A 26064-nucleotide genomic window follows, 5' to 3' on the forward strand; every position below is an offset into this window, starting at 1 on the left:
AACTTACTGAGAAGTCTTCTATTGTTCTTCCCAGTAAACACATGAGTTAACAGTTCATTCATGTTTATTGGTCTCTAGTGAGACGCTGAAGGAAACGGCTCTGAGAAACAATTCCGAGAAACAACCCCCATCATCATCTGGGCTTCCTGCTCAGCCTTCTTTAACAGTCGGACACAAACGCTGATGGCTTCGGTTGTTTTAAGACTCGGCGTTCTCGTGGGAAACAAACCAAGAACTTTCTGAGTGAATTAGCAATAAGAGCCTGAAGTTTGTGTTCCTCAGAGGATGAATCCTGACGTTGGTGATCCTCAGAGGATGAATCCTGACGTTGGTGATCGTCTGTAGCGCCACCCTGAGGTTTACATGTGTGGTTTTGTGTAAAATGTCTCAACAACTGTTGGATGGATCGCCATAAAATGTTGTTTCAGACATTCGTGTTCCCCTCAGGATGAACTGTAATAACTTTCTTAATAGTAATCCTCTGACTTTTCATCAGGTCAACATTTTAATTGTTTTTGATCAAATATCTGCAAAACTAATGACAATCCCATCAGCCTCAGTCAGTCCATGAAAATCACAAACAGCCAATCCTGGCGAGTATACGGACTCTCACTTTGGTTATACAAGGACGAGATAGCTCAGGAGTCACCAACCTTTACTATCAAAAGAGACATTTTAGGCAACAAAAAAAAAAAAAAAAAATCTGTCTGGAGCCGCAAAACATGTGATCATGGTGATGAAGGTAACAGTTTATAGTCTAAGTATATAGTGTATATAAGTCTAATGCAGTGAGGGCCAAAGAGACAATGTACTACGGAGTATTAGGGCCATATTGAGGGAAAAAACACCAGAGATTTACAGAATAAAGTCGTAATATTACGAGAAAAAAAACAACTTAATATTACGAGAATAGAGTTATAACTTTACTAGAAAAAAGTCGTAATATTATGAGAATAAACTCATAACTTTACGAGAAAAAAAAGTCGTAATATTATGAGAATAAAGTCATAACTTTACGAGAAAAAAGTCGTAATATTATGAGAATAAAGTCGTAATATTACGAGAAAAAAAAAAGTCTTAATATTACGAGAATAGAGTTATAACTTTACGAGACAAAGTTGTAATATTATGAGAATAAAGTCAACTTTACGAGAAAAAAAGTCGTAATATGAGAATAAAGTCATAACTTTACGAGAAAAAAAAGTCGTAATATTATGAGAATAAAGTCGTAATATTACGAGAAAAAAAAAAGTCTTAATATTACGAGAATAAAGTCATAACTTTACGAGAAAAAAAAGTCGTAATATTATGAGAATAAAGTCATAACTTTACGAGAAAAAAAGTCGTAATATGAGAATAAAGTCATAACTTTACGAGAAAAAAAAGTCGTAATATTATGAGAATAAAGTCATAACTTTATGAGAAAAAAGTCATAATATGAGAATAAAGTCATAACTTTATGAGAAAAAAGTCGTAATATTATGAGAATAAAGTCATAACTTTACGAGAAAAAAGTCGTAATATTATGAGAATAAAGTCATAACTTTACGAGAAAAAAAGTCGTAATATTATGAGAATAAAGTCATAACTTTACAAGAAAATAATACGTAAAATTACTACTTTATAATATTATGACTTTTTTCTAAAAATCGCAGATTTATTTTTTCCCCTCAATAACATAAGCCTTCTCCAAGTCCACAAGACATATGTAGACTGGATGGGCAAGTAGAAAAACTATATTTTTAACTCCATTCCAGTCTCAGTGAAGCTCTATCAGACGTGATATATTAGATATGACAGAGGCTGAATTTTCAGCAGCTAAGTGACCAGATCTGACTCACTCCTCCACTCTCCTGGTTTCACTCGTTCCACCAGATGTTTAAACCTGTTAAAAGGATTTACTCCTATTCAGCCACTCAGTGAGGTCCAACACATGATGTTGGTGATCAGGTCTGGCTCTCAGTGGGTTTTGGATGGGGTTCAGATTCTGGTCATGGCTCTTAGTCAAGTTCTTCCACACCAAACTGGGACAGCTGTTTCTTTATGGAGCTGGCTTTGTGCACACGGGGGGGGGCGTTGTGTTGTCATGTTGAAACACAAACTGTTGCCACAGAGTTTGCTAAAAGAGGTTTTACTTGCGGCAAACTGCATCAGAGTTTTGGGAAAATTTCTGCTTTTCTCATTTAGAACAAATGAGGACGGAGCTCCTTGGTAGCCGAGTGGTTACAGGGGATGACATATGACCGCAACGTCTCGGGTTTGAGTCCAGCCTTGGGACCTTTGTTGCGCTCTCCACTAAAAATCCTTCGTCACATGAATCCCCCCCAAATATTTAATGTCAGATTGAATCTAACCATAAACGGGGTGAAAGTATTTGAGTCAGAGAGGAGGGAGCTGAGGAATGTAGGCCTGAGGAAAAGGGTGGAGGGGGTCTGGTTCCTCACTGAGATCTCCTCTGATTCACTCTGATTCACCAAGCCAAGCAGCTCATAAAACAACACTGTTTACAACGAGTGTGGTTTGTTCTACAGCGAAGCTTTGTCTCCGCTTGTTGCTCACTCAGATCAGCGGCTTTACTGGACTCACTCTGCAGGAGATGATGTGCGATGACGACATCCGTCTTCAAACAGGGGATCAGGGTGTTTTAGTCAAACACGCAGCCGTCTGTGTTTCAGAACACAAACACAGATGGATTTATCTCCTCTTGGTGATTCACGATCCGTGTCTCAAGGTTTCTGGCTGCAGCTGTGTCTCAGACTCTGTGATAAATAATCCTTTTACATGTCCAAACATCAGAATATCACTGACGACAGCTTATTAGTTGTGAATGTTTCTGCTGTAGGAGAGCGGAGACGCATCTAAAACTCTGTAACACTCAACTGCTCAATCATTCCCACATGTTGTAAAACAGGCGAGGCTGAACGCGAGTCCTCAAGTGAACCAGAAATAAACACTTGGAACTGGTCATGAGAAGGAAGGAAGGAAGGAAGGAAGATAATCTGTGTGACTCACGGTTAATCACTCGGAGATACTGTAAATACTGGAGATAATCATCCTGGTTAAATAGTTGAGTCAGGTTATCTTGATTTCTTTCATACCAGGACAAACTGAAACTGAACTTTTCTAAAAGTATCTTCTACGTCATTTACCAGAGGTGGACGGCAGGTCACATTAACCTCATCTGTTACGACGTCCTTTAAAAAACTGAACTCGTGCTTTCATTTGTGGATCTTTCAGATTAACTTGAGTAAAAGTAGTAATACTAGAGTGTAAATATACAGTTTTACTTATTCAAACTCTTACTTAAGCGAAAGTACTAAAGTATTAGCATCAAAATATACTTAAAGTAAAAGTACTCATTCTGCAGAATGACCCATTTCAGAATCATTTATATTATATTATTATAATATAATAATTATTGATGCATTCATGTGTTTAATGTTGCAGCTGGTAAAAGTGGAAATCATTTTAATTACTAATATACACTCACCGGCCACTTTATTAGGTACACCTTGCTAGTACCGGGTGGTCTTCATCTGCTTCAAGGTTGGACGTGTTGTGCGTTCAGAGATGGTATTCTGCATACCTTGGTTGTAACGAGTGGTTATTTGAGTTACTGTTGCCTTTCTATCATCTCCAACCACTCTGCCCATTCTCCTCTGACCTCTGACATCAACAAAGCATTTCCGTCCACACAACCCCCGCTCACTGGATCTGTTCTCTTGTTGGGACCATTCTCTGTAAACCCTAGAGATGGTTGTGCGTGAAAATCCCAGTAGATCAGCAGTTTAATACTCAGACCAGCCCGTCTGGCACCAACAACCATGCCACGTTCAAAGTCACTTAAATCCCCTTTCTTCCCCATTCTGATGCTCGGTTTGAACTTCAGCAAGTCGTCTTCACCACGTCTAGATGCCTAAATGCATTGAGTTGCTGCCATGTGATTGGCTGATTAGCTATTTGTGTTAACGAGCAATTGAACAGGTGTGCCTAATAAAGTGGCCGGTGAGTGTATATCTATATATGAGGTTGGTTGTATGTATATAAATATGAATATGTATATGAATATGAACTTATCTCTTGACACTGCACTAACGGGTAGTACTTTTTTTAAATTTATTTTTTTGTTTTATATATGTTGTTGATGATGTCTCTATGTCCATTTTACAAGTATGTGTATGTATTCCTTTAACCGTAAATACAAAAAAAAATAAAATATTTTTTTGACTTGATGTAAAAGTAAAAAGTTTGGGGAAACATGAATGTCTCAATCGAGTTTCATTTCAGAATAAGCAGAGAAGTGAGAGCAGAGTCATGCCAAAGTCATTTTATTTTAATACCAGGCAAACATTTGATCTTTATACAAGGACATCTCTAAAAAATTAAACATTCAGAGACAAATAGAAACCATCAGATGGAAACAAATACTTAAATGGAAAGAAAATCAATTTACTTAAATACAAAAAAAAAATAATAATCTTTTTTCCATTGCACTTCAACTTCATAAATACAACTGGGAGGGTTAACGAACGTCTCTCTGGCCCAAAGTTACTGCAGAACATTCAACCGTTGACTCTCACTGACTGCTTTCCAATCAGTCACATTGATTTCACCAGTCGAAGACGCCGACTGAGCTCCGACGCCGCGTTCATGTCATAGAGATGGATAGATGATGAAGATAAAGACGCTCATGTTTACGACTAGAGATGATTATTCGACTGTTTTGTTAACTGATTGATTGTTTCAGTGATTTTTCTCTGGTTCTCAGATGTGATGATTTCTCTGTTTTATAAAGCTATTTTTCTCTATTTTCTGACATTTTATAAACTAAATAGTAATACTTATCAAATACTTAAATTAATCACCAAAAATGAATTGGTTAGTTGCAGTCCCATTGACTACTCATGAGTGTTTACATCATCAGATCACTCTAGTTGACAGTTGAATGACTAAAGAGCGCTGCAGGAAAGAGTCCTAAAACCCGGAAATGAGTTAGCATTTTATCATTTCCTGGTTCCCTTGTCTGGAAGCCAATGGGTTTTTAGTTACATGCCTGATATAAGGTCTGTGTTTAACACAAGCTGAAGAGATATAATGTTTTATTCTACAATAAAAACATCAGTAAATACTCCACTCGTGAATTTTGAAGCCTTTGTGTCTTTAAAAAGGCGGTTTGCTAACAAGTGGCACATTGGAGAATGTTTCAGTATTTATGATTAATCACACCTGACTGTGAGACAGGCTGAAATATTTAATAACGACATTTGGGCCTGTCCGACCTTCATCAGGTGTATGTTATGTACAGTATGATATACCTGATGAAGGTCGGACAGACTGAAACGTTGTAATGAGGGCTGTCCCCAAACACACCTCTACACACAACATAACAGGGATATCCGTCTGAGAATAACTAATAATAATTCATGTTGAATATGAATAATGAATAATGTTGTGGGATTATTCCTTATTTAAATGTTTTATACATTATTATTACATATTTATATATATATAAAAAAACAAAAAACAAAGCATTCAAATACTGATTTGGAGGTTGGTTACCATGGCAACGGTTGAAGCTTCAAAGCATTCGGGTCAGCCCTAGTTGTAATTAAATAAATATTTCAGCAGCGAGCGAGCGAGACGGTGTGTGGAAGCTCTTCTCTGTATTTATGCTTAAAAAAATGACTTGTTTTAATTAATTTTCTTTCGATCACAAATTAAGTGTGTTTCCGTCTTTGTTTTATACATATTTTCAATTTGCGCATAAAAAACCTGACAACATTGGGTATTAAAAAACAAAACTTGAAATATTGCGAGAACGTTTTTCTGCTTGGCTGAGGAGGAAAAGTTGGTGTATTGAAAGAAGCAAAGTGGGACAAAGTGTAATGAAGGAAGACTTCATGAATGAATCGTGACGTAGATGAAGAACGTGACTTAAACGTCCACTGAAGAGCTGAAAACATCAGATCTGTGTGGAGTGACGAGGAGACGTGACCTTCCTCACGTTAATACATGAAGTAAAACACAGATACCAGATTTGGTTACGTAGGAGGTTACGTTTTCGGTTCGGTTTGTCTGTTTCTCAGCAGGATTACTGAAAAACTCCTGGCCTTGTTATCATGAAACTTGGTAGAAGGATGTAGCATGGGTCGAGGAAAACCCCTTTAAATTAGATATATACATTATTATTATTATTATTATTATTATTATTATTATTATTATTATTATTATTATTATATTACGGCCTTGGCAAAGGTCTGCGAATGCCCTTGTAGTTCCATCATGTTTTCTTTCGTTTGAGGCTTTTAATGACTTCTTCTGCAGTGATTTGATGTCTACAGATTTAGCTCCACCAGCTGTTTATCTCCTAATATTCACATAACAGTAGTGGCTGGAAACACTGTGATTAAATGTGTTTAAAATCGGCACTAAATCTGTAAACTTGAATAATCGTTTCAACCATTTATGACATGAACGCAGCACAAAGCATCCAGTGAAATAATATGTGCAGATAAATGAGACAACAAAAACCCTTTCTTAATCTCGCAGACATTTAAAAAGACAGATGTACAGTATAGACATTGTATAAACATGATGGCCAGCCACGTCTGTCACATATATATCATGGCAAAAGACTTCTGCCTATGATACGTAACACTTTTATTAAAAAAAAACAACAACATTTACATAGAATCTAAACCCCCAGACTGAGTATAGTAAAATATATCAAACTGATTATGAGTGACTGTTAAATCTGTTAATCCTGCGACAGTTTTGGCAGCCTGGAAACGTCTCACATCTCTTTGCAGAGAGGATACATGGGAGTATCAAAGTGCTGTTTGCTTGATTGTAACTTCCTCCTCGCCCCCCCCCACCTCACCCCCGACCACTTCCTGTGTTTTCCTTGTCCGTCACAAGCTTGAACTGGTTCCCATGTTTCTGTCCGACACTCTCTCTCTCTCTCGTGTGATCAATCCACCTCAAACCCTCAAATCTGGTGCTACAGTTTGCTCAATTTTTGCAATAACAGTTAAAATGTTTATCATTATATGTTATGAATTGTGATGAATATTGTGCAGCAAAAGGAAAACAAAGTAGAGTGACACAGCTTTGTGTTTTTTTTCTCGTATAAAAACAACAACGGTCCACCATGTGAGACGACGGGATCGGACAGACGCCACTGAGCCGACGGTGTGAGCTCCGTCTGGAGACATTTATAAGAGGATATCCCGAGTCCAACTGTACAGTGTGTGTTTTTCTGACGCCACTCTGCTTGTGTGTTAGCAGCTCACAGTCTTTAGTGTTACTCGGAGCACAGGCAGGGATGGATGGAAGGACGCAACACAAAACGCATTACGCATTTCTCTTTTTTAATTTGGTTGTTAAAGTCTCGTATTTCGTCCAGCTCCAGTCTTGGTCCTTGAAGGAGGAAAACCACCAGGTGTTAAAGAGAGAAGTTGAGATGATAAAACCAGAATTAAAACAAGAAATCCTGTATAAAAAGGAAGGAACTCCCCAGAATGAACTGCAATCTGTGAAAATGTTATGTATATTTCTGAAAGCAATGTTAGTTTAGCAGAAGAATTAAGCATCTAAGGCATATTAAGCTGAGTTTATGCTCGCCGTGGTGTCCCCAGAGGGTGCACGAGACAAAATTGCCATCAACACATACTGTTCGTAAAGTACTTAGACATAATGACTGACACAATAAGATACATTAAGAAGTAAAATAATGAATTAGAAAGATGTTTTTAAATGCTTCAAAAGCAGCAGGTCTTCCAAATCTAGTATATTTGAGTAAATATTTTGTCACCCGAATCAAACTGTTTACAGGATATGAAACCTTTCAACCTTCGTTTCATTATAATACATTTAATACTTGACTCCTTTCTTTACAGGGATTCTATAAAAGGCGATAAATGTGTCCATGAATATGAGATATGAGTTCACAGTTAATTACACAATTCCTCCTCGGCATTGAGGAGTTTGGTTTATGGCATTTTGCCAGTAACACTCATTGACTTCTTGCTTTTTCACAGTTGTGAATTATTGTGTTTGTATGCCCGAACGCCTTTATGCATGCCTCAGGCGAGTATATGCAAAGCTTTATAAGTTTAAATAAAAAAAAATAATGTAATGTGCCGGAAGAGGGGGGGTTATATTCCAAGAAAAACTCAGAATTTCCGGGATACAATTTATACATTTACGAGAAACAAATTTAAAAACAACAGAATAATAGTGTTGTGTTTTTGGTGCCCGGTCACATCACCACACCAATCTTTAATAACTGTTTCTACAAAGTACTTTTTGCTTCCCATCTGGCGATCTTAACTGTATAATTAATACTAATTTGCATCATCTCTGTCTCCATAACTAATATAAACCACCTCTCAGTGTATTTAAACATCCATCTGACATCAGCGTAAACAAATAAAAACTTCAAACCACCTGTAAAAATGTGCAAAGACTTTGAAAACTCTTAAAATCATATTTATAAAAATGTTCGCAATGAACCGAACACGTTGATAGAACCTTAGACGGACGCTTAGGGATGCACTGATCTGACATCTGCACAGATCTTATCAGGTTATCAGTTAAGTATATGTATGGACACTGTGAGTGTGTTCTGCATTTGAGTCTATTAGTTGTGTAAAAGTATGCAAATGTAATAACAACGTTAGGAGATAAAAGAAGAGGACTCACCACTATGCTTTTGGCCTGCTCATCAGCGGCCTCCTGCATCAGGCTGGTCAGCTGACTGAGGTACTTCTGGTTCTCCTGCAGCAGACGAGGTGCAGCATCACTGAAAGAAAACACACACAGACAGACGCCAGTCAGCCATGTTTTCATCACATGAGACCTCCATCACATGTACAATGGCTTCAGTATGTTACCAGCTACAGAAGAGAAGATAGCCACGGGGGGAGAAAACGCACTGACCTACAAACACATCATTATTATTCAACATCAAACTAGCAACAAAGTTCTGTTTTGTTTGGGTTGTAAAATACGACCAAAGAGTTATGATATTCATAATACATAAAGTATTCATTCAACCATGTGGCTTTTTTTATTAACAACAAAACAAACAGACATTGAATTGATGTGATTTAGGACTTTCCTTTAACGCTGATCAACAGAAAAATAAGACTAAAAATTTGTCTAACTTTAAGTACGAGAGGTGGATTGTCTGGAGAAACCTGGAAGTTGCTCAACATCCACCCAGATCCATTCATTATGTGAAGAATACAATTCTATTGGTCATCTATATTTGTGTCACCCTGATTGTCTACACTGTAATTTGATTAGGTTGGTTTATTCTGTACACAGACCTATCTATCACATGTCTGTCTGTCTGTCCAGGGAGAGGGATCCCTCCTCAGTTTCTCTTCCCGAGATGTTTTAATCCATTTCTTCCCCTGTTAAATGATTTTTTTGAGTACTTTTTCCTTATCCAAATAAAGGGTCTAAGGACCGATCATCTGTGTGTAATAGTGGTTGTTGTATCTGGAAGGTTTGTTACACTCAAGCTTAAAGCGACTATAATTAATATCTTTATAACAAGAATGACATGACTGCTTGTATGTGAAAGATGTCGCTTGTAGTGATGAACCCACTAGGAGAATATCCATATACAATCAATACCCGCCGTCGGGGCCTTCCACTATTCAAACTTTCAGAGTTTGTAGCGGGCTCACATGAAACTAGAAAAACCTGAGGAATCCATCGGTATCAACCATGTCACACTAACTTGTCGCGAAGGAGGTTAAATAATGCTCCAAAGTTATCCTAAATTTTGGCGAGGAAAAACTGGCACGGTCATGTTCAAAGGGGTCCCTTGACCTCTGACTTCCAGATATGTTAATGTGTCCAAATTTTTTTTTAAAATGTCCAAAAACGTCTGAAAAAATGTCCAAAAAATATCTAAAAAAAGTCTGAAAAAAGTCCAAATGAAGTCTGAACAATGTAAAAAAAAAAAAAAAAGAAATCTGAAAAATGTTTAAAAATTTCCCCAAAAAAGTCCCAAAAAAGCCTGAAAACTGTCTGAAAATGTCCTAACAAATATCCGTAAAAAAGCCTGAAAAAGTCCCAAAAAAGAAAAAAGAAAAAAAAAAGAAAAGGAAGAAAAAAAACCAGTCCAAAAAGTCTGAAAAATACTAGTTGAAGGAGGTTAAATGACTCATGAAGGAGGTTAAATGATTTATGCTAAATTTTGACGAGGAAAAACTGTCATGTCCATTTTCAAAGGGATCCCTTGACCTCTGACCTCCAGATATGTGAACGTAAATGGGTTCTCTGGGTACCTACGAGTCTCCCCTTTACAGACATGCCCACTTTATGATAATCACATGCAGTTTGGGGCAACAAATTGTGTGTTTCTGGTGCGTTCTTTATACTATGAGTTTTCATAAAATTAGACGTAAAAAAAAATCGCAATATATCCCCTTGCTTACAGTTTCACAATATATCGCAATATATTGAATTGTTACTCCTGTATCATGATACGTATCGTATCGCCAGATTCTTGACTACAGCCCTAGAACCCACAGAGATTTATCACTGACTCTGTAGTTCCCTTCAGCTCTACGGAGCTTTGTGGTTTTATAGCAACTTCTTTCAGTTTTGGTTCACCCTCACTGCTCTCATCAGCGTACAGAGGCAGCTGTAAAAACCCACTGAACACTACCTGCTCAGCAGCAAACAGGAGACAGACCCAGTTAGAGCCTAACTGGTGAACATCGTGGAGCATTTAGCAGCTAAAGAGACAGATATTTCCCTCACGAGTTGGTGGAGACCAAAAACAGAGCTAAAAAGGACTTTGGATATTGGACTTTTATTCAAAAACACAAATCCAAATGAAAGTTATTGTCGCTCTGTGTGTGTTGAATGTGGAAATAGGCAGCTGTTTGCTATCTTACTTTAGATGATACAATGTCAGTGTTGTGTTTACAGCTCGTTTCCGCTGCCCCCCAGAGGCCAAAAAAATAGTTTCTAGATGTAGAAAGCTGCCTGATACAAACATATCCACAGACTCAAAGGTTGTTTTTACTGCCTGGAGGTGCTTCCACTAAATATTGACTTGAACATTTATGCAATCAATTATTCTGTGTTCTCCGTTTAAACTGAGATTAGATCAATTTGTTTTCACACAGTTAAACATGAAAAAGGTCAAAGGGGGTTAATACTTTCTATACAGGCATCTGAATGGATCAGTTACCTGTCATTTGGCCCAGGTAGGGAGGTCAGGGGATGCGGGGAGCTGACAGGTTGTGCCGACTGTGACCACTGAGAAACCTGCAGCAGGTTGGACGACTCGGGACTGGCTGCTATCGAGTTTCGTGTTGAGTTTTGAGCCTGGAGGAGAGAGAGAGAGAGATAATACTGTTACATGCAGCAACAATAAACATCTTTCTCCTGCTAAAAGGAATGCAGGCAGCTCATCCTCCCACTGTTCATATTTGTGGTCAAGTCTGAGGAGGCAACAGAAAACAGGAAGTACAACAGCTGACTTCTGAGCTGCAGAGACAGACACAAGATGGACATTGTGGAACTAAAACAATTAGTTGATTGACAGAAAATAAACCAGCAACTATTTGGATAATTGAATTCAAGCAAAAACGCAATTGTGAAGATTTCCTGTTTCAATTTGTCTTATGTGATAATAAACTGAATCTTTCATGGTTTTGGACTTTTGGTCAAACAAAACAAAGTGAAGACATCATGTTGGACTTTAAGATGGACATTTTTAAAAATTATCTATGACAAAAGATGAATCAGTTATTAAGAGAATAATCCCCAGAGAAGCCGATAATGAAAATAATCAGTAGTTGCAGCCCGAGGACAGTGAGACATGGTTTTATTCAATTACAGTAGATTACTCTGTATATTAGCGTTGATACTCGGGCTGTTGCGGAGGAAGGAATTTCCTCTGTGGTGATAATGATTCACTCAACAGATATGCGGTATTATCACCATTTTTACTTAATTTATCCTGATTTTAGTTCTATGTAAATATGCATTATTGTTAGGCTGTTATTAAGTATATTGTTGCTTTGTAAATGACAGAGATGACACAGTTTTAAAACTAATTAGTTTATCGTTAAATGCAGAACACAGAAGGGCAATGAGGCGCAGCGCTTTTTTCAGAAGAGATGCTTTGGTTGCATCTGGTTGCTAAGATACGGAATATCAGCGGATGTAAAAATGTCGCCGCAAGATAGAGTACTTGCTCTGGATGAAGGGAAGGCTGAAGCACGAATAGGGAGAGAGGACGGACCCGCAAGTCTATGTGTATTCATTTCTCCTCCATTGTTGTTGTTGTTCAGCACATGTACATGTAGGATATGTGACGTTCTTTGTGGTATTTGTCCCGCCCCTCCTCCACTGTGATTGGACGGCTTGGTAAAAAGTGACAGTGACGAGTAAAGCTGCACAATTAATCGAATAATAATCGTGATCACGATTTTGTCTTCCTACAATAAAAAAAAATAACATGAACTACTGTGATATTGACATTTGAAATGCGTGCTCTGCTCATAATCAAATCACACGCTTCCTAAGCTGACAGCCAGCCACCAGCGGGTGATCGAGATGTTTTGACTTCACTTTTGGCGAGCTTTCATGCTGCTGCGTGTGCACCCTGCAGCGGCATACTGTGGAAAACGTTACTGAATGTTGCGGCTGCAGTCCGTAGTAGAAGAGTAATATACTGTATATTTTACAGTCAAAGCAAAAATGCACTGAATTCAGGTGAAGAAGAAACTTCTTCACCTGAAAGTCTTATTTTGATTCAAAGATCTGTTAATTAGCAAGAATGTGGCACAATATGGAAGTAAAAGCAGTTCTCTGTTGATTTTAAATATTTAAGTGCAATAAAATATTTTGTCCCTAAAATCAATAAATAATCGTGATCTCAAAATTGATCAAAATAATTGTGATTATCATTTTGACATTAATCGCACAGCCCTAGTGACGAGCGCAGCGTTTTACCCAAAGTTGAATATTTTTTAACAACGACGACCAGAGAAAAAAAACGCCAAACATGCAGCGCTCAAGAATAAACGCAGAATAAAATCGAATCAGCTCATCCATGAGTCCAAGTGGATGTGAAGAAATTCAGTCAGGGCGTTTCTGAGAGATCGCGTTTATGAGAATGGGCGTACGGACAACACGAAAACATTATGCACATCCGGCCAAGGCTGTCGTGACCACAACGGGTGTGGCAGTTGCTTGCCATTTCCTGCAGTTGACTTAGAAATATTGCGGTAGCCCTAGTTGATACACCACACATCATTTTACGTCTATACTAGAAAAACTAAACACCAGATAAAATAAAGAAGGCAGAGAGACTCACACAGGCGATCTTCAGTAAATGCCAGAACTCTCTTTGCCTCTTGATCTGCATCTGCATCACTGTGTTGTCGGCATCCTTGATGCTCTCCAGGGTTTTCTCAATTCGTGGAAACAAGTCAATGATCTTCTGTTTGCTGATCAGGATCTTACTGTTAGGAGGAGTCAAGACGGGGCAGACGTTAACATACAGTATTAGTATTGTGGCTCTTCGGGTGGTGTTTTCAGATTGGAGAATACATTAATAATAGCATACCAACAAAAAGTTGTTGAAATCATAGAGACGTTTAAAGTGAATTTTATTCTCACAGGTCTGAATAAACCACTGACTGTCTCTGAGGAGTGTTGGACTCTTACCTGAGGTGGGTGTACAGGTCTTTGAGGACCTTGTCTTGGTTCTGGACGGTCTGAATGATGGCCTTCACCATCTCAGAGCTGTCACTGCTCACATCTGGCTCAGGTACTGAGAGAAAAGCATCACATTAACTACTGAACACACATTTTAACTGTGACAAATGGATTCATTCGATTTCTATTTTGCTATTTGAGGAAAACAAGCCATTAAATTTCTCATAACATTTTCAATGCAAATAAATTTGATTTAGACATTTCTTACTTTTGCATTTCATCTTCAGTTGCTTGTAGAGCTCAATCGCCTTTTCTTCTCTGCAATAAAATGAATTAGTCACATTTAAATGTTTACACGACTGACTTCTGAAGCTGTGCCAGAGGCCCAAATAACATATAGAACTGAGAGCTAACAGTTTAATATGTGGTCTTTTAAACAGCAGATTTATTGTATCATGCGGCATGTTTAAAATGCCGTCGGACATCCTTCCTGTCTTGTCTGTCTGCCCCGTTGAAGAGACACCATTCACTGCTTCTACAGCAGCACAGAGGAGCGTTTTTCCTTTAGTAAATTCCACGCCGGTCCTCCCATTCATTTTGAAGGGGGGTAGTGCATGTGGGCTGCTAAAAAAAAATGCAGCGGCCTGCAGCAAAAAAGTAGAAACAGAATAAACTTTTTGGAGAAACGCAACCCGACATCATGTAACCGACGATCCAGAGCTGTACAACCAAGTCTTGAGGGAACAAAAGATGTTAATCGTCGCAGTCAACGGGCCATTAAAGTGACTCTTGGTGCCTTCAAATGAAACTCGTGAGCTCGTGTTTACAACATGTGAAGTCGTGTACACGATATGCTTGAAGTGGTTGAGATGTAAGAACACCGCTGCTAATCAATGGCAATGTTAACGTTACTGTCGGCGTCTAGAAGCCACAGATGTCAAAACGTTCGGCTGAAAAGTGAGTTTTTCTTAGTATTTGGACACATGATGTTACTACTGTTTTGGCAATAGACTCACATTATATTTTAGGAAACAGCAGTAGTCCCATGTGCCCAAAGGCTAGATATAGTATGACAACAAATAGCTGTATCTCAGAAACAACCAGGAGCACAATCAAGTATTTGGTATCTATGAACTCATAACAAGTTGAATATCAAAGACATGCACGTATGTAGTGTGAAAAAAAGATTCCTATGGAAAACATTTAATAAACACAATGTTGGCGTTTTTCCTCATTTTAAAAAAATCCTAACTTTGGTTATTCATTTGTTGTACTGTTGTTGTACTGTTAGATACTTTCCTAAAGTTGTTGTTGATGTCGAGCAGAAGTTTGAGTAAAGTCAGAATATGCACAGTTGTCGTTGCAGTTATTGAACTAACAATGTTTCCTTATCATAATAGATAGTCTTTGGGTAAACATGGATTAATAAAGTGAAGGGAGTACAAGTGATCAATACTGTGCAGGAATACTGTGAACATTTCTTGTGTAGTTTGACCTGATTATGGTGCTTGATAAAAAGTTAGGTGGCTAAAAGATCATAATCAATTATGTTTACAAACCAACACAAGAAGAAACCTTCAGGCTTTGGCTACGTCTTTAAAAATTAAACAAAACATGGGAGGAAGACTATCGTTGATAAATATGTAGATGACATAATGTAGTGTGGCGTTTCCTCGGATCAGACCACATTAACACTCACAGCTGCTCCATCTTGTCTCCTTGGCGTCGGGCGTACGGGCTCCTCTGAAGCTCCACTATCTCCGAGTGCAGCGCCATGATCTCGTCATCCAGGTGGCTCACCTCTGCCACCTGCAGGACAAACCAGGGATCATGCCACCATGAGGATGAAACATTACAGGCCTTTTAAATGTTTTGTTTTTTTAACGTTTTCAATATTTTTACCTGAGCAAAAGCAGCAGCTCGCTCCTCGTTCTCCTGCCAGGCTTTCAGCATCTTTTCAGAGGCTTTAAACAAACACACACAGCTCATCAAAACAAACATCTCACTCAGTGCTATTCAAATATTCCCATATGTAAATGTTCAAACACTCACATATGCCATAGTGCATCTGATCGCTGTATTTTTCCAGGTCGTACTGGATGCTGCTTTTGAAGAAGTCCAGCTTGGCCTTCAGCTGCTGAGAGAAGCCAAACATGCTGTTCTTACACCTGGTCAGGTTGGTGTTATAGCGCAGGAGGCTCAACCTGGAGGGGGAGGAAGGAAGGAGACAATCAAGAGTTAGAGAAGAAAGCACCATTATAGCAGAGGCTCCGGTCCAATTCCCTAGGCACAATCCTTCTGGTGTGGCTGGCAGAGCTGGGTTGATTTCTGGTCCGGTCGTTTGATTTTATGCCAACCAGCTGAACCGTTATTTGTCGTTATGACACATTCTGGCAAATTAAAAAAGTAGCCGACATCAGCAACGCGGGCCGACAGCGTCACGGCACTAAATCTAGCTTTTATTGCATTAGCAATAAGCCACATGACAACGTGATTAACATAATATTATGTTTGTTTATAAACGGACTAACGGAGCCGCTAGTGTCTGACAGGCAGTGTGCAATTTACTGCAGAGCCGAGGCCGGTGTTATGTAGAAGTGTGTTCCCCTGTCGAATAGTGTGTCCCCTCCTGTTAAAATGATAGCGCCCCCCCTTGGTAGGTAGGGTTAAGGATAGGGGTTAGTTCAGGTTTAGGTATGGGGAAACACATATCGACAGCAAACTATTCGTGTTGAATACACCGGCAACATGAAGGAGATAATGTTTTTTTGGGTGACGAGCCAAGACGGGTTTCTGCCAGCTCGGCGGCCCGTAATAATAGGGAGTGTGTGGTTGAGAGAGAAGGAGAGAGCGTGTCACTGGCGGCGAGTTTGAAGTATAACAGTAACCTTATAACTGTGAACGTAGCAGTGCAGTGTGTGTGTACAGTTTATTTGTCGGTGGATAAATGCTGCAACTCCTCAAGACCCTAGCTAAATTCCCGTGTCTTCCTTGTCACCTGATGATTAAAGTGAAGGAGTTAGCGAAAGGTTAAGAGTTAAAAGTTGAACCCAAAGTTAGCGACAACTTCAGTCCAGGCTCACTTAAGGTGGGCTGCTAAGGTGGACCAGCTATTCTCATTTTAGTGACGAGCTGCTCCACCGAGTTCTGGTGGAGCGGCTGCTGAGTCAAGTGTGACATCTAGTGGTAACATCTGGTACACCGGTTTGGAGTTTGGCTTAACATCAAACCGATTAGAACATTTTTAGCCCTACTCTAATGGCTGGTTTCCCCGTCAAGCTGAATTCCCTGCAGGTGTGAAGTTATGTTGGGAGCACCTGAAGCAGCTGGTGAGCTGTCAACACCCTCCCCAAGCTAACAGCAGGACTTAGCACTGATAAGGACCACAGTGTGAGGGGACATGAACATTAAAAACTAGAACGCTTTCCCCAGGCCAGGATAGTCCATTCCATTGTTTATATCTACATAGGGAGCAGGTCCTCTTCACTGAGTCCGCCACATTACACCGCCATGTTTCTACAGTAGCCCAGGATGGAAAACCAAACACTGACTCTAGAGAGAGACTTTCACGTTTTTACATTACCTGAAAGCCACTGTAGTTCTCCAACACGTTTGTGAAACTGCGTTAACGTGAGCTGCAGATTGCAAAACCGTGGTACAGCCAGCCGCCGTCTGACTTCCGTTGCTCCTAAAGTAGGGTTATTATGCTAAGTATGGCCTCTGAGCGAAGTGAACGCCATTACCACGGTTTTGCACTCAGCAGCTCATGTTACCGCAGTCTTGGAAAGGGAGGAGTGAGCGGAGGGGTACTCAGATATTTTGTGTTGAGAAAATACAAAATGCTGATTTCTTGATTCTTTCGTAAATTGAATATTTATGTTTTTGTGGTAAAAAATGATAACAAATTACAGAAGTCTGTCATGTGACTCACATAGCAGCCCTCTGTCCTTGGAAAAGCCTGCTGTAGTCATCCTTCAGCCCACAGATGTAGCTCACTGCTTCACCCCAAACCTTCTTCAACACCACCAGGGGCAGCTGCGTCTTGGCTTCTTGCACTGCAAAGAGTTAAAACAAGACCTATGAGAGTCGCACTATGTGGAGTTAAAACAAGACTGGAGAACACAATACTGCCATTTAGTGAATAAAGTTGACTAGAGATGGTGTTCATCAGGGTAAACAAAAATATATCGTCCGTTATAGAATAGTTTTATACCTGACAACAAGCTAAGAAGGAAACAGGAAATGGGTGCAACCTGCTGCAAACAAACCTTAAAATAGACTCACCTATAGTGTTGACTTTATCGGGCAGTTGTCTGGCACTGAGGGGACCAGAGTACTTGGTGATGCTCTTGTCAAACAAGTAGACGATGTAGCTATCCCACCCTCTCTACACAGGAGAGAAGAAAATCACCACTTATACAGGCAGCAAACACCTTTCCTGTCGTTTAAAACAGCATTATTGATTGATTCAAAGTCCCTGAGCGCACATACAGCGAGTTTGTGGGAACCACGATACCTGCAGACGCAGCTTTTTCTGCATCATGTTTGCTTTTCAGCACTGAGACAAGACTTTTACATGCATATTCCTGTCTTTGTAAAGGTTCCAATGGGAGATACTAACACAAAATTGCTTTGTTTTTGCTTTGTTAGCAGTAGAGAAATGATAGGACATGAAGAAAGAGACTAAATAAAACAAAGGCCTGTGGCTTAGCAGTGATTTAAAACAAAATCTAAGCTGCACGAGAGTCAACTTACCACTCCATCGAGGACACACTGCGCAGCGGGCTTCCTGGGATCCAGTGACACTCCCGTCTCCTGCAGCAGCTCCTGGTTCACCACTTCGATCTTGGTCTCGGCCTCGATGCGCTTCTGCAGACTGTGGAGACTTTCCTCCACAGTCAGCTCGAACGAGTGGACCTGAGCTGTGGTCATATTCAGGATGTGGACGACCTGCAGAGACACAAAGTACGAGTGATTCACTGTTCAGTAATCCATTGTTTACTGAAATGTTTGGTATACTCAAGGTCACTAAAAGAGAACTCCACTAGGATTCAGCACTTCGACTCAAGATGGACGGTTTAAAAAGGATTTCTTTTAAACTCCATTCTGTTTAAACTCTGTATTTCAGTTGCAGATGAAGATCAGGCTACACTAATATATTAGTGTTATTCTATTTGTATTATTTGATTCCAGTGGTGGCTGCGTAGGATTGTTTCTGACTCGAGTGATCTTAACATTTCCCCTAACTCCAGAGCATTGTAAAGTCCAAAAGTCAACATTTATAGGAAAAAGATAGATGTAATAATTTCATCTTAAGATAAAACTCACCTTCATGCTCAGTATCTGCTCCAGCGCGTCAAAGCACATGGGTCTCTTGGTGTCGGAGCTGACTTTGCCTCCTCTATAATTGGGCTCCCACTTTAACATAAGCTGCAGCAGACCTTCCAGTGGCTCCGACAGCGTCCTAAATAACAGCAATTAAAATATGTGTTCAAGGAGAGAAACCGGCACCAAACAGTGTCCAAATACTTGGAACACACAGCCAGGCGACTCGGGTCTATTTTCCCTTTCATTTGAGTGACTAATGGACAACAAACGTTCACTCCCACTGCAGAGGAAAACAGTGCAACACCCCGTATGAATAGTGTTTGAAGCGATATATTTTTAGCAGTCACCTGCTGAGATTGTTGGGGTAAGGGAGGTGTGTGGAGAATCTGACTTCTCCGTTCAGTTCCTCGACAGCCATTATGTCTTTTGGACCTTTATTTCTCACTTTGCTGGCCCTGTGGATGACAAGAGACAAGATGAGGATGGATAGTTTTACATCTTAAAATGTTTTTCATTTATTTTCTATACAAAGCACAAAAGCATAGTCATAATTTGATGAACAATTAAACATTTCCAATTTGGTTCAACTTTAAAATGGACTTGTTAGTCATGGAAGATGCTGTTTTCAGTTATTTCCAGCAAACACTGACACTGAACGCTTGTAGAACCTTGAGATCTTGTTGTTAACTTGCAAATGAGGAACTTCCTTTGATTGGGTTTTAGATTTTAAATAAACACAGCACAGCATTTCTCATGCAGGAATGATCTAACAAACCAGGTATAAGAGTGGCTGCCTCACGTGTGTGTTCACACGTGTTTGTTTAAAGAGGTAAGCAAAGGGTTTTGCTTTATTTTCTGTTTGCTAAGCCAGCCAGGAAGTTGCTGTGATAAGTTGACAGGTGTTTTTGTACTTTCTGTGATTTGGCTCCACCTGCTAGCCTATCCTGCTTATTCTGCGTGTTCAGTGTGTTGCTTTTGTATCCAATTTATCTAAACAATGTTATTTGACTTTATGGAAGAAATCCTGCAGGTGTGGGAATGAATATACTCTTACTCTACTGCTTTATAACGGATCCACCTATCATATTAAAAATTATTGATAGTGCAACACACCAAAACAAAAACATTAATGAATTATTATTCTCTGTCTGTATTTTGTGTTCCGATTTGATTGAGTTTGGACTCAAAGAAGGGGTTAAATTTTGGCACAAATCGTGGAATCGGGCACTAAGGGTTTTAGAGTAATTAAATTGCCTCCATGGGTTGTGTTTCACACCCTCTGCTGCTGCTGCAACTGCTGACTGTGTTGGTGAACGGCCAAATCAGCAGACCAAACTACAACAACAAGCGTTCGGTTGTTTTCAGAACACCAACATGCACCTGTCTCTAGCACGTCACTCAGTATCTCTGCCTTAGGCCTTCCCTTTCACTCAACCTCTGCTGCAGACTGGCGAGGTGAATCAAGGTGACTTTTCTTTTGATTTAGGAGACAACTAAATCAAAAGTCTCAGATTTGCTTTTATCTATCTGGTAAAAATAAATCACTCCTGCACAAAATGTACATGTGATAATGTTTTGCTTATCGGGTCAACTCACCACTGCACAGGTTGAAGGTTGTGCAGGAACGGACGGAAACCACAACTGCATTCAAACACCATGGTGCCAAAGCTCCAGTAGTCCACAGTAACAGTGTATGGCTTATTCTCAAACAGTTCAGGAGCCTGCAGAGGAAAAAGTGATGCAATTCAACATGATGCATTTGATTGATATCGACAACTATGCTATCTAGCATTTCTACATTTGTGAAGGCAGGAAGAGAGAGTCATACAGTAGATAATATAAAGCAAGGTGCATCTGAGGATAAAGACATAATTACTTGTTTGCTTACCAGGTACTGAAGCGTGCCAACGAAGGAGGTACACAGACTGCCCTGGTCCAGGTCCTTAGCATAGCCCAAGTCAATGATTTTGTGAACCAGCTGCAGAAGAAGAATAAGTACATGTAAGACATGTTTCTTTAACAGATGTAAAGTCAAACAGAATAAAACCATAAAGTGTCAGTTTACCTTTCCGTTGATTTCTTGCAGCACTATGTTTTCAGGTTTAAGGTCTCTGTGTATGATCTTGTTTTCGTGCAGATACTGGATACCAGATCCTGGAGCAGAGAACAAATGGTTTAACTGATTGATGAGGCTCTATAAAAAGACACGTCTGAATGAACAAGCTGTTCATAGAGAAACATGGGACATACCAACATCATTGAGTAATGAAAGCACTTCACTCTCTTTCAATCCGCAGCAGTTTTCAGGTTTGCTCAGCATCTGTAACCCACACAAAGGTAATTCTATTACATCTGCAGTAAATCAGCCTCATTCAACATGCTATGATTGTGTGTATCTTGTATGACATACAGTACAGTATGTGATGCAACTTTAACAATTTGCAAATTTCCCCACTGCAGGACTAATAAAGGAACATCATATCTTAACCTTTGCAAGTCTGCACTGTGATGAGTATTTAAGACTACAGCTACACTAAGTATGTCCACACTGAAACGCCCGAAACATTAAGAACAAATGTACATCTATTCTTCTCCTTCCTTTTTCTGCAGGTAAACTACAAAACTGTGCATCACAGCCAACATCTGAAAAGAAGACAGACATAGCCTTGTTACTCTGCTGATTAAACTTCTATTCTGTCTCCTCATGCTCTCTTCTACTTTGTTTTAATACAGTCAAACTCACAAACTAGTTGTTCTAATTTACATATTTTTCTGTCTCTGTTGTCAGACAACTAAACAAGCATTAAATTTGATTGAAACGTATAATGCTACCTGGAGCCTCCCCCTAAAAGTTGAGTTTTGCTGCATCATTGCGCACAGAGCAATGCAGGAACAACAGCATGGTTACTTTACAACAGATTCTTATCTCAAAATGAGTGAACCACAAAACTAACAGTGATGGAAGTAGAGATGGGTGACGGAAACGGACAGTGTGACTCATGTCTGCTCTGGTGATGACTGTCAGTGAAGTCAGTTAAAACTAATATTTGGACCTCAAACCCTCGAGGGAGTTCCGGGGGCACGCTCCCCCAGAAGAAAATTATGTACATTTTAAAGTTAAATGCATCAATCTGGTGCACTTTGAGAGCAAAATTAAGAGGTTAGATCTATGAAGAGTCTTTTGGTCGGATCTTGTGCTCTTGTAAACAATGTTGTGCTGTACTTAAGTACAGATACTTTACTTCAAGTATTCCCATTTTATGTAACTCTATAGCCCACTTCTACTCAATTACGCTACATCTCAGAGGGAAATGCTGTACTTTTAACTTTAATACATTTATTTGACAATATTAGTTAGCCTACTGGCTATGTGCACATTCAGATTTAGATTTAATAATAAATATAAATTCAGCCGAAAGCAGACGGCTCTTTTCTTCCTCTTTGGCAGTTTTGGCAGCGTCTCTCCCGGTTCACTGTGCTTGTTTACGATACAGCGCCACCACTTTGGCGTAACGCTGCAATTGCAGTTACAAATGACAGAAATCCACCAAGTGCAACGTTTGTTAAATTATAGTGTTTTCCATGAAGGCACCCATCAGAGTTTTGTCGATAGCTGGAGGCGGGACGAAATTTGATGGAGGCGGCGGCCTCGTAATTCTCTATGCAGGAAAAACCTGGTAGTGTGAACTATGCATTAGTGTGAATGGAAAGCCAAAAAGAGGGGGAAAATGCATTGTCAAATTCAGCTGGCTGAATGTGGATGGATTCTGCGCTTCCTTTCCAGGAGTCCCTTACCTTCCTCAGGTCTCCCCTGGAGCAGTACTCCATGGCCAACAGTGGAAGATCATTTAAGGCTATGTGCGACATTTCCTGCGGGACCTCTCGGGCTGTCACGACGTTGATGTGATTCAACCTGAGTGAGACGGAGGAGGAGTTAGTACTACATTACTATTTAATGATGCCCAGACGTATTGTGCACAGTCATCCACTGAATATCTGCAGGTTCCTTTAGATAATTATAATAACTGTGAATAAGTATTGTCATTATGATACCAGAACGTGACAATTATTGTGCTAATGAACTGTTCCTCGTAGGAGAAAATTATATAAAATTAAGACAAACTTTTTCATGATTTGGATTTCTCTGCTCCATCTGTCCTTATTCCTTGGTGTGAGCTCCAGACGGCACATTTTCACAGCTAGTTTTTCATTTGTATCCTACAAAACAGACAAACAGAAATTCTATTATTATTTCATCGGTGCATAAAAGCGTACCCAAAAATAGCAGTATGTGTGTAGCTATTCCCCATAGGTCTTCATGAAATGTCACAACAAATAGACTACTTTATTAACCCTGTGGGATCACAGGCGACCCCGACCGACTTTACCTTCTTTCAAAGGCTGTAGCAGGTTCAGTTTTAGAGCTAGAGTAAAGTTACAGATATCATATGAAACTAGTACTACAAATCCATTGAAACCAACCATGTCATATCTATAACAACTTCACACACAGTGCTGAGCTGCATCTCAAATTAATCTTCAGGTTCTCAGCTTTCAGATGACGTACACAACTTCTATGTGACATCTACTGCTGACCTGCTATCTCCCCCTAAACACCACCTGGACCACCCTGAAAAATACAAAAATGGGTCTATTGTAGGGATGTCACAAGAACCGATACTTCGGTACCAAGTCGATGACAAAATTCTAAAAACGTGACGGTATTCTTTTTCTACAGTTCCGTACGATGCCTGCAGGGTCCGAAATTAACACCCACCAAGCGCCAAATGCGGCTGCTTCTATCTTCTGCTCTCTATCAGAGTTTGACACAAACAACAGCGCCATGCAGCAGCGAGATCCAGAGATGCAGATGTCCTTTATGTTCAAGAAGATGATTTACTCCTTGGGGAAAAACTGAACTGCACTGAACAAACTGAATTTCTATCTTTTGTTTATTGCTTAATCTCTGAAAAGTGTTTTTTTTTTATTTATTGAACTCTGGACTCTTTATTTCCAGTGAATGTTATTGGGACTTGCATTTGATTATCTTACACTTAACTCCCCAGATCCACTTTGTTTGAACCAATCCAACAGCATCCAATCAAGTTTCAGGAGAAAATCATGAAGAAGAACTAACGTTACGTCACTGAGCATTAGTTGGATCACGTTACTCTGCTGTTAAAATTACGTTACATTTGATGAAGAGCGCATATGGCCTGTTTAGGACTCGAGACCTGAGTTGGGACTTGAGACTTACTTGTGACTTGCAAAACAATGACTTGATTCCACCTCTGGTAGCCTGTACCCAGAGAAATGTCACCATGTCAGTGAATTTAAACTACTGCTTGCAATCTGAGGATATTTATACACATTACATGGGATTTATTGTTTTGTTTTTTTACAGTGGTATCGAGTTTGGTATCGAGAATCGTGGAACTTCACTGGTATTGGTATCGACAACTAGATTTCTGGTACCGTGACATCCCTATCCAAGATGGTTGCAGATAGTACGTGTTTAAAGTTCTTAAAGTCCTCATAGGTCTCATATGGGGGTCAGGTCTTGGTTGTGGAGCCAGCATGAAGGACTGACCCAGGCACTTTGTGTTGTGCCGAGGGGGGATGAAGGTGCTCCTCATCTTGACTAGCTCATCATGGAGGGGGTGTTAGTAGTGATGCTGGTTGTTTTGCAAGGTGTTGGTGTTTAGTATCATCATGTGTGCAGTGTCAGCTTGATATGGCTCTAAACTCACATGATGCTGGTACAGGTAAACATGAGCAAACCCGCCCATCCCCAGCCTCTCTCTCAGCTCCCAGTCTCCACAGCTCTGGTTCTGTCTGAAGGGAGGTTTCTCCATGTTGTCACACAAAGCTGCACAAAAAAGTGAAGAAATAACATTTATATATACATAATATATAACTTATGCTTCATTTTATTTATTTATTTATTTAGAAAAGGCATGTTTTGCCACAAACTGATGGCGATGTTTTAATTCCTACCTGGCAGCTAAATAACACTCAGGGACATGGCTACATCCTGGAACACCTGCCAAGCTAATGTCACATTACATCGATGTTTACGCAATAACGACGTCGAATTGACGTTTTGTGGTGATATAAACACAAGTGGCACGTTAAAGTAAAGATAACAAGTATAAAAAACACACAAAACAAACAGTTTATTCATTTATGTTGGCTACATTAACAGCTAGCTAATAGCAGCTCCTGTGTATTCCAGGTAATAGACGGCGCCCAGCAGCTCTCTAGCATTAGGGAAATGAAGGCTTCTCCGGCCGTTTGGTGACGTTTAAACTGATGTTTCTGTTGCTAGAGCGAGTGTTGAGACTTACTTGGTGTTTCTATGAGGGTGTCATGAGCCGTATTCTGGTGTTTTCGGGTGTTTTCGGTTGTTTTTGTGGTCGTTGCAGCAGCTCTGAGAGGACTGTGTACTTTCCTGCCTGCGTGACGTCACCAGAATCCCCGGATGTGTGTTTCTTGAAAATGAGACGAGGTCCGTTCAGGGACACAAACACCTGCTGCGTTAAAACCAACACTCAAACTGTTTACAGTCACAACAATCAAATTAATGTAAATAATACAAGTACATTTACCACACAAGTACTATTCAATTTTGTACTTTACTTGAGTATTTCCATTCTCTGCTGCTTTATATATCTACTCCACTACTATTCAGGGGGAATATTGTACTTTTTACTCCACTACTGATTACTTTAGTTAGCCTAATATGCGGATTCAGATTATTAATACAAAACATAAATCAGCTAATATGTTATGATGTATTATGTAAACAATACAAATACATTTATCCAAGTACTGTACAATGTATAGGTACTCGTACTTTACTTGATTATTTCCATTTTATGCTGTATTGTGGTATTTTGGAGGGATTATTGATCATTTTTTATCAATTCTTGATTGGTAAAAAAAAAAGATTGAATTTAGCACCAAATCTGTGTAACAAATGGTGTCAACCTAAAAATTGCTGAAACAATTTATGAGACATAATAGAGCATGGAGATG

At 39.6% G+C, this 26064-nt stretch overlaps 1 protein-coding gene across 1 annotated transcript; it reads right to left on the minus strand.

Moving 5' to 3' along the window:
* Positions 1-6643: 6643 nt before the first annotated feature.
* Positions 6644-25529, minus strand: LOC119479535 (inhibitor of nuclear factor kappa-B kinase subunit alpha-like). Its single transcript, XM_037755273.1, has 22 exons — positions 25374-25529; positions 24777-24895; positions 23150-23244; positions 22822-22939; positions 21277-21346; positions 21092-21180; positions 20915-21004; positions 20623-20747; positions 19374-19481; positions 19027-19162; positions 18454-18648; positions 17983-18085; positions 17630-17753; positions 15751-15902; positions 15601-15662; positions 15398-15507; positions 13967-14016; positions 13708-13813; positions 13355-13502; positions 11219-11355; positions 8704-8803; positions 6644-7419 (listed from the first exon to the last, which is right to left on the minus strand). The coding sequence occupies exons 2-22, from the start codon at positions 24879-24881 to the stop codon at positions 7354-7356; spliced, it is 2289 nt and encodes a 762-aa protein (XP_037611201.1). The 5' UTR covers positions 24882-24895; positions 25374-25529; the 3' UTR covers positions 6644-7353.
* Positions 25530-26064: the final 535 nt, after the last annotated feature.

The sequence above is a fragment of the Sebastes umbrosus genome, chromosome 20, assembly GCF_015220745.1.
Source record: "Sebastes umbrosus isolate fSebUmb1 chromosome 20, fSebUmb1.pri, whole genome shotgun sequence".
Classification (NCBI taxonomy): domain Eukaryota; kingdom Metazoa; phylum Chordata; class Actinopteri; order Perciformes; family Sebastidae; genus Sebastes; species Sebastes umbrosus.

Bases quoted from the DNA above. Each gene is read 5' to 3' on its own strand.
- LOC119479535 (XM_037755273.1), bottom strand. From the start codon at position 24,881: ATGGAGAAACCTCCCTTCAGACAGAACCAGAGCTGTGGAGACTGGGAG. The intron at 23,245-24,776 runs GTGAGTTTAGAG...TCTGTTTTGTAG, and splicing joins TTTACCTGTACCAGCATCAT to GATACAAATGAAAAACTAGC. The intron at 15,903-17,629 runs GTGAGTCACATG...CTCCCCCTCCAG, and splicing joins CAAGGACAGAGGGCTGCTAT to GTTGAGCCTCCTGCGCTATA.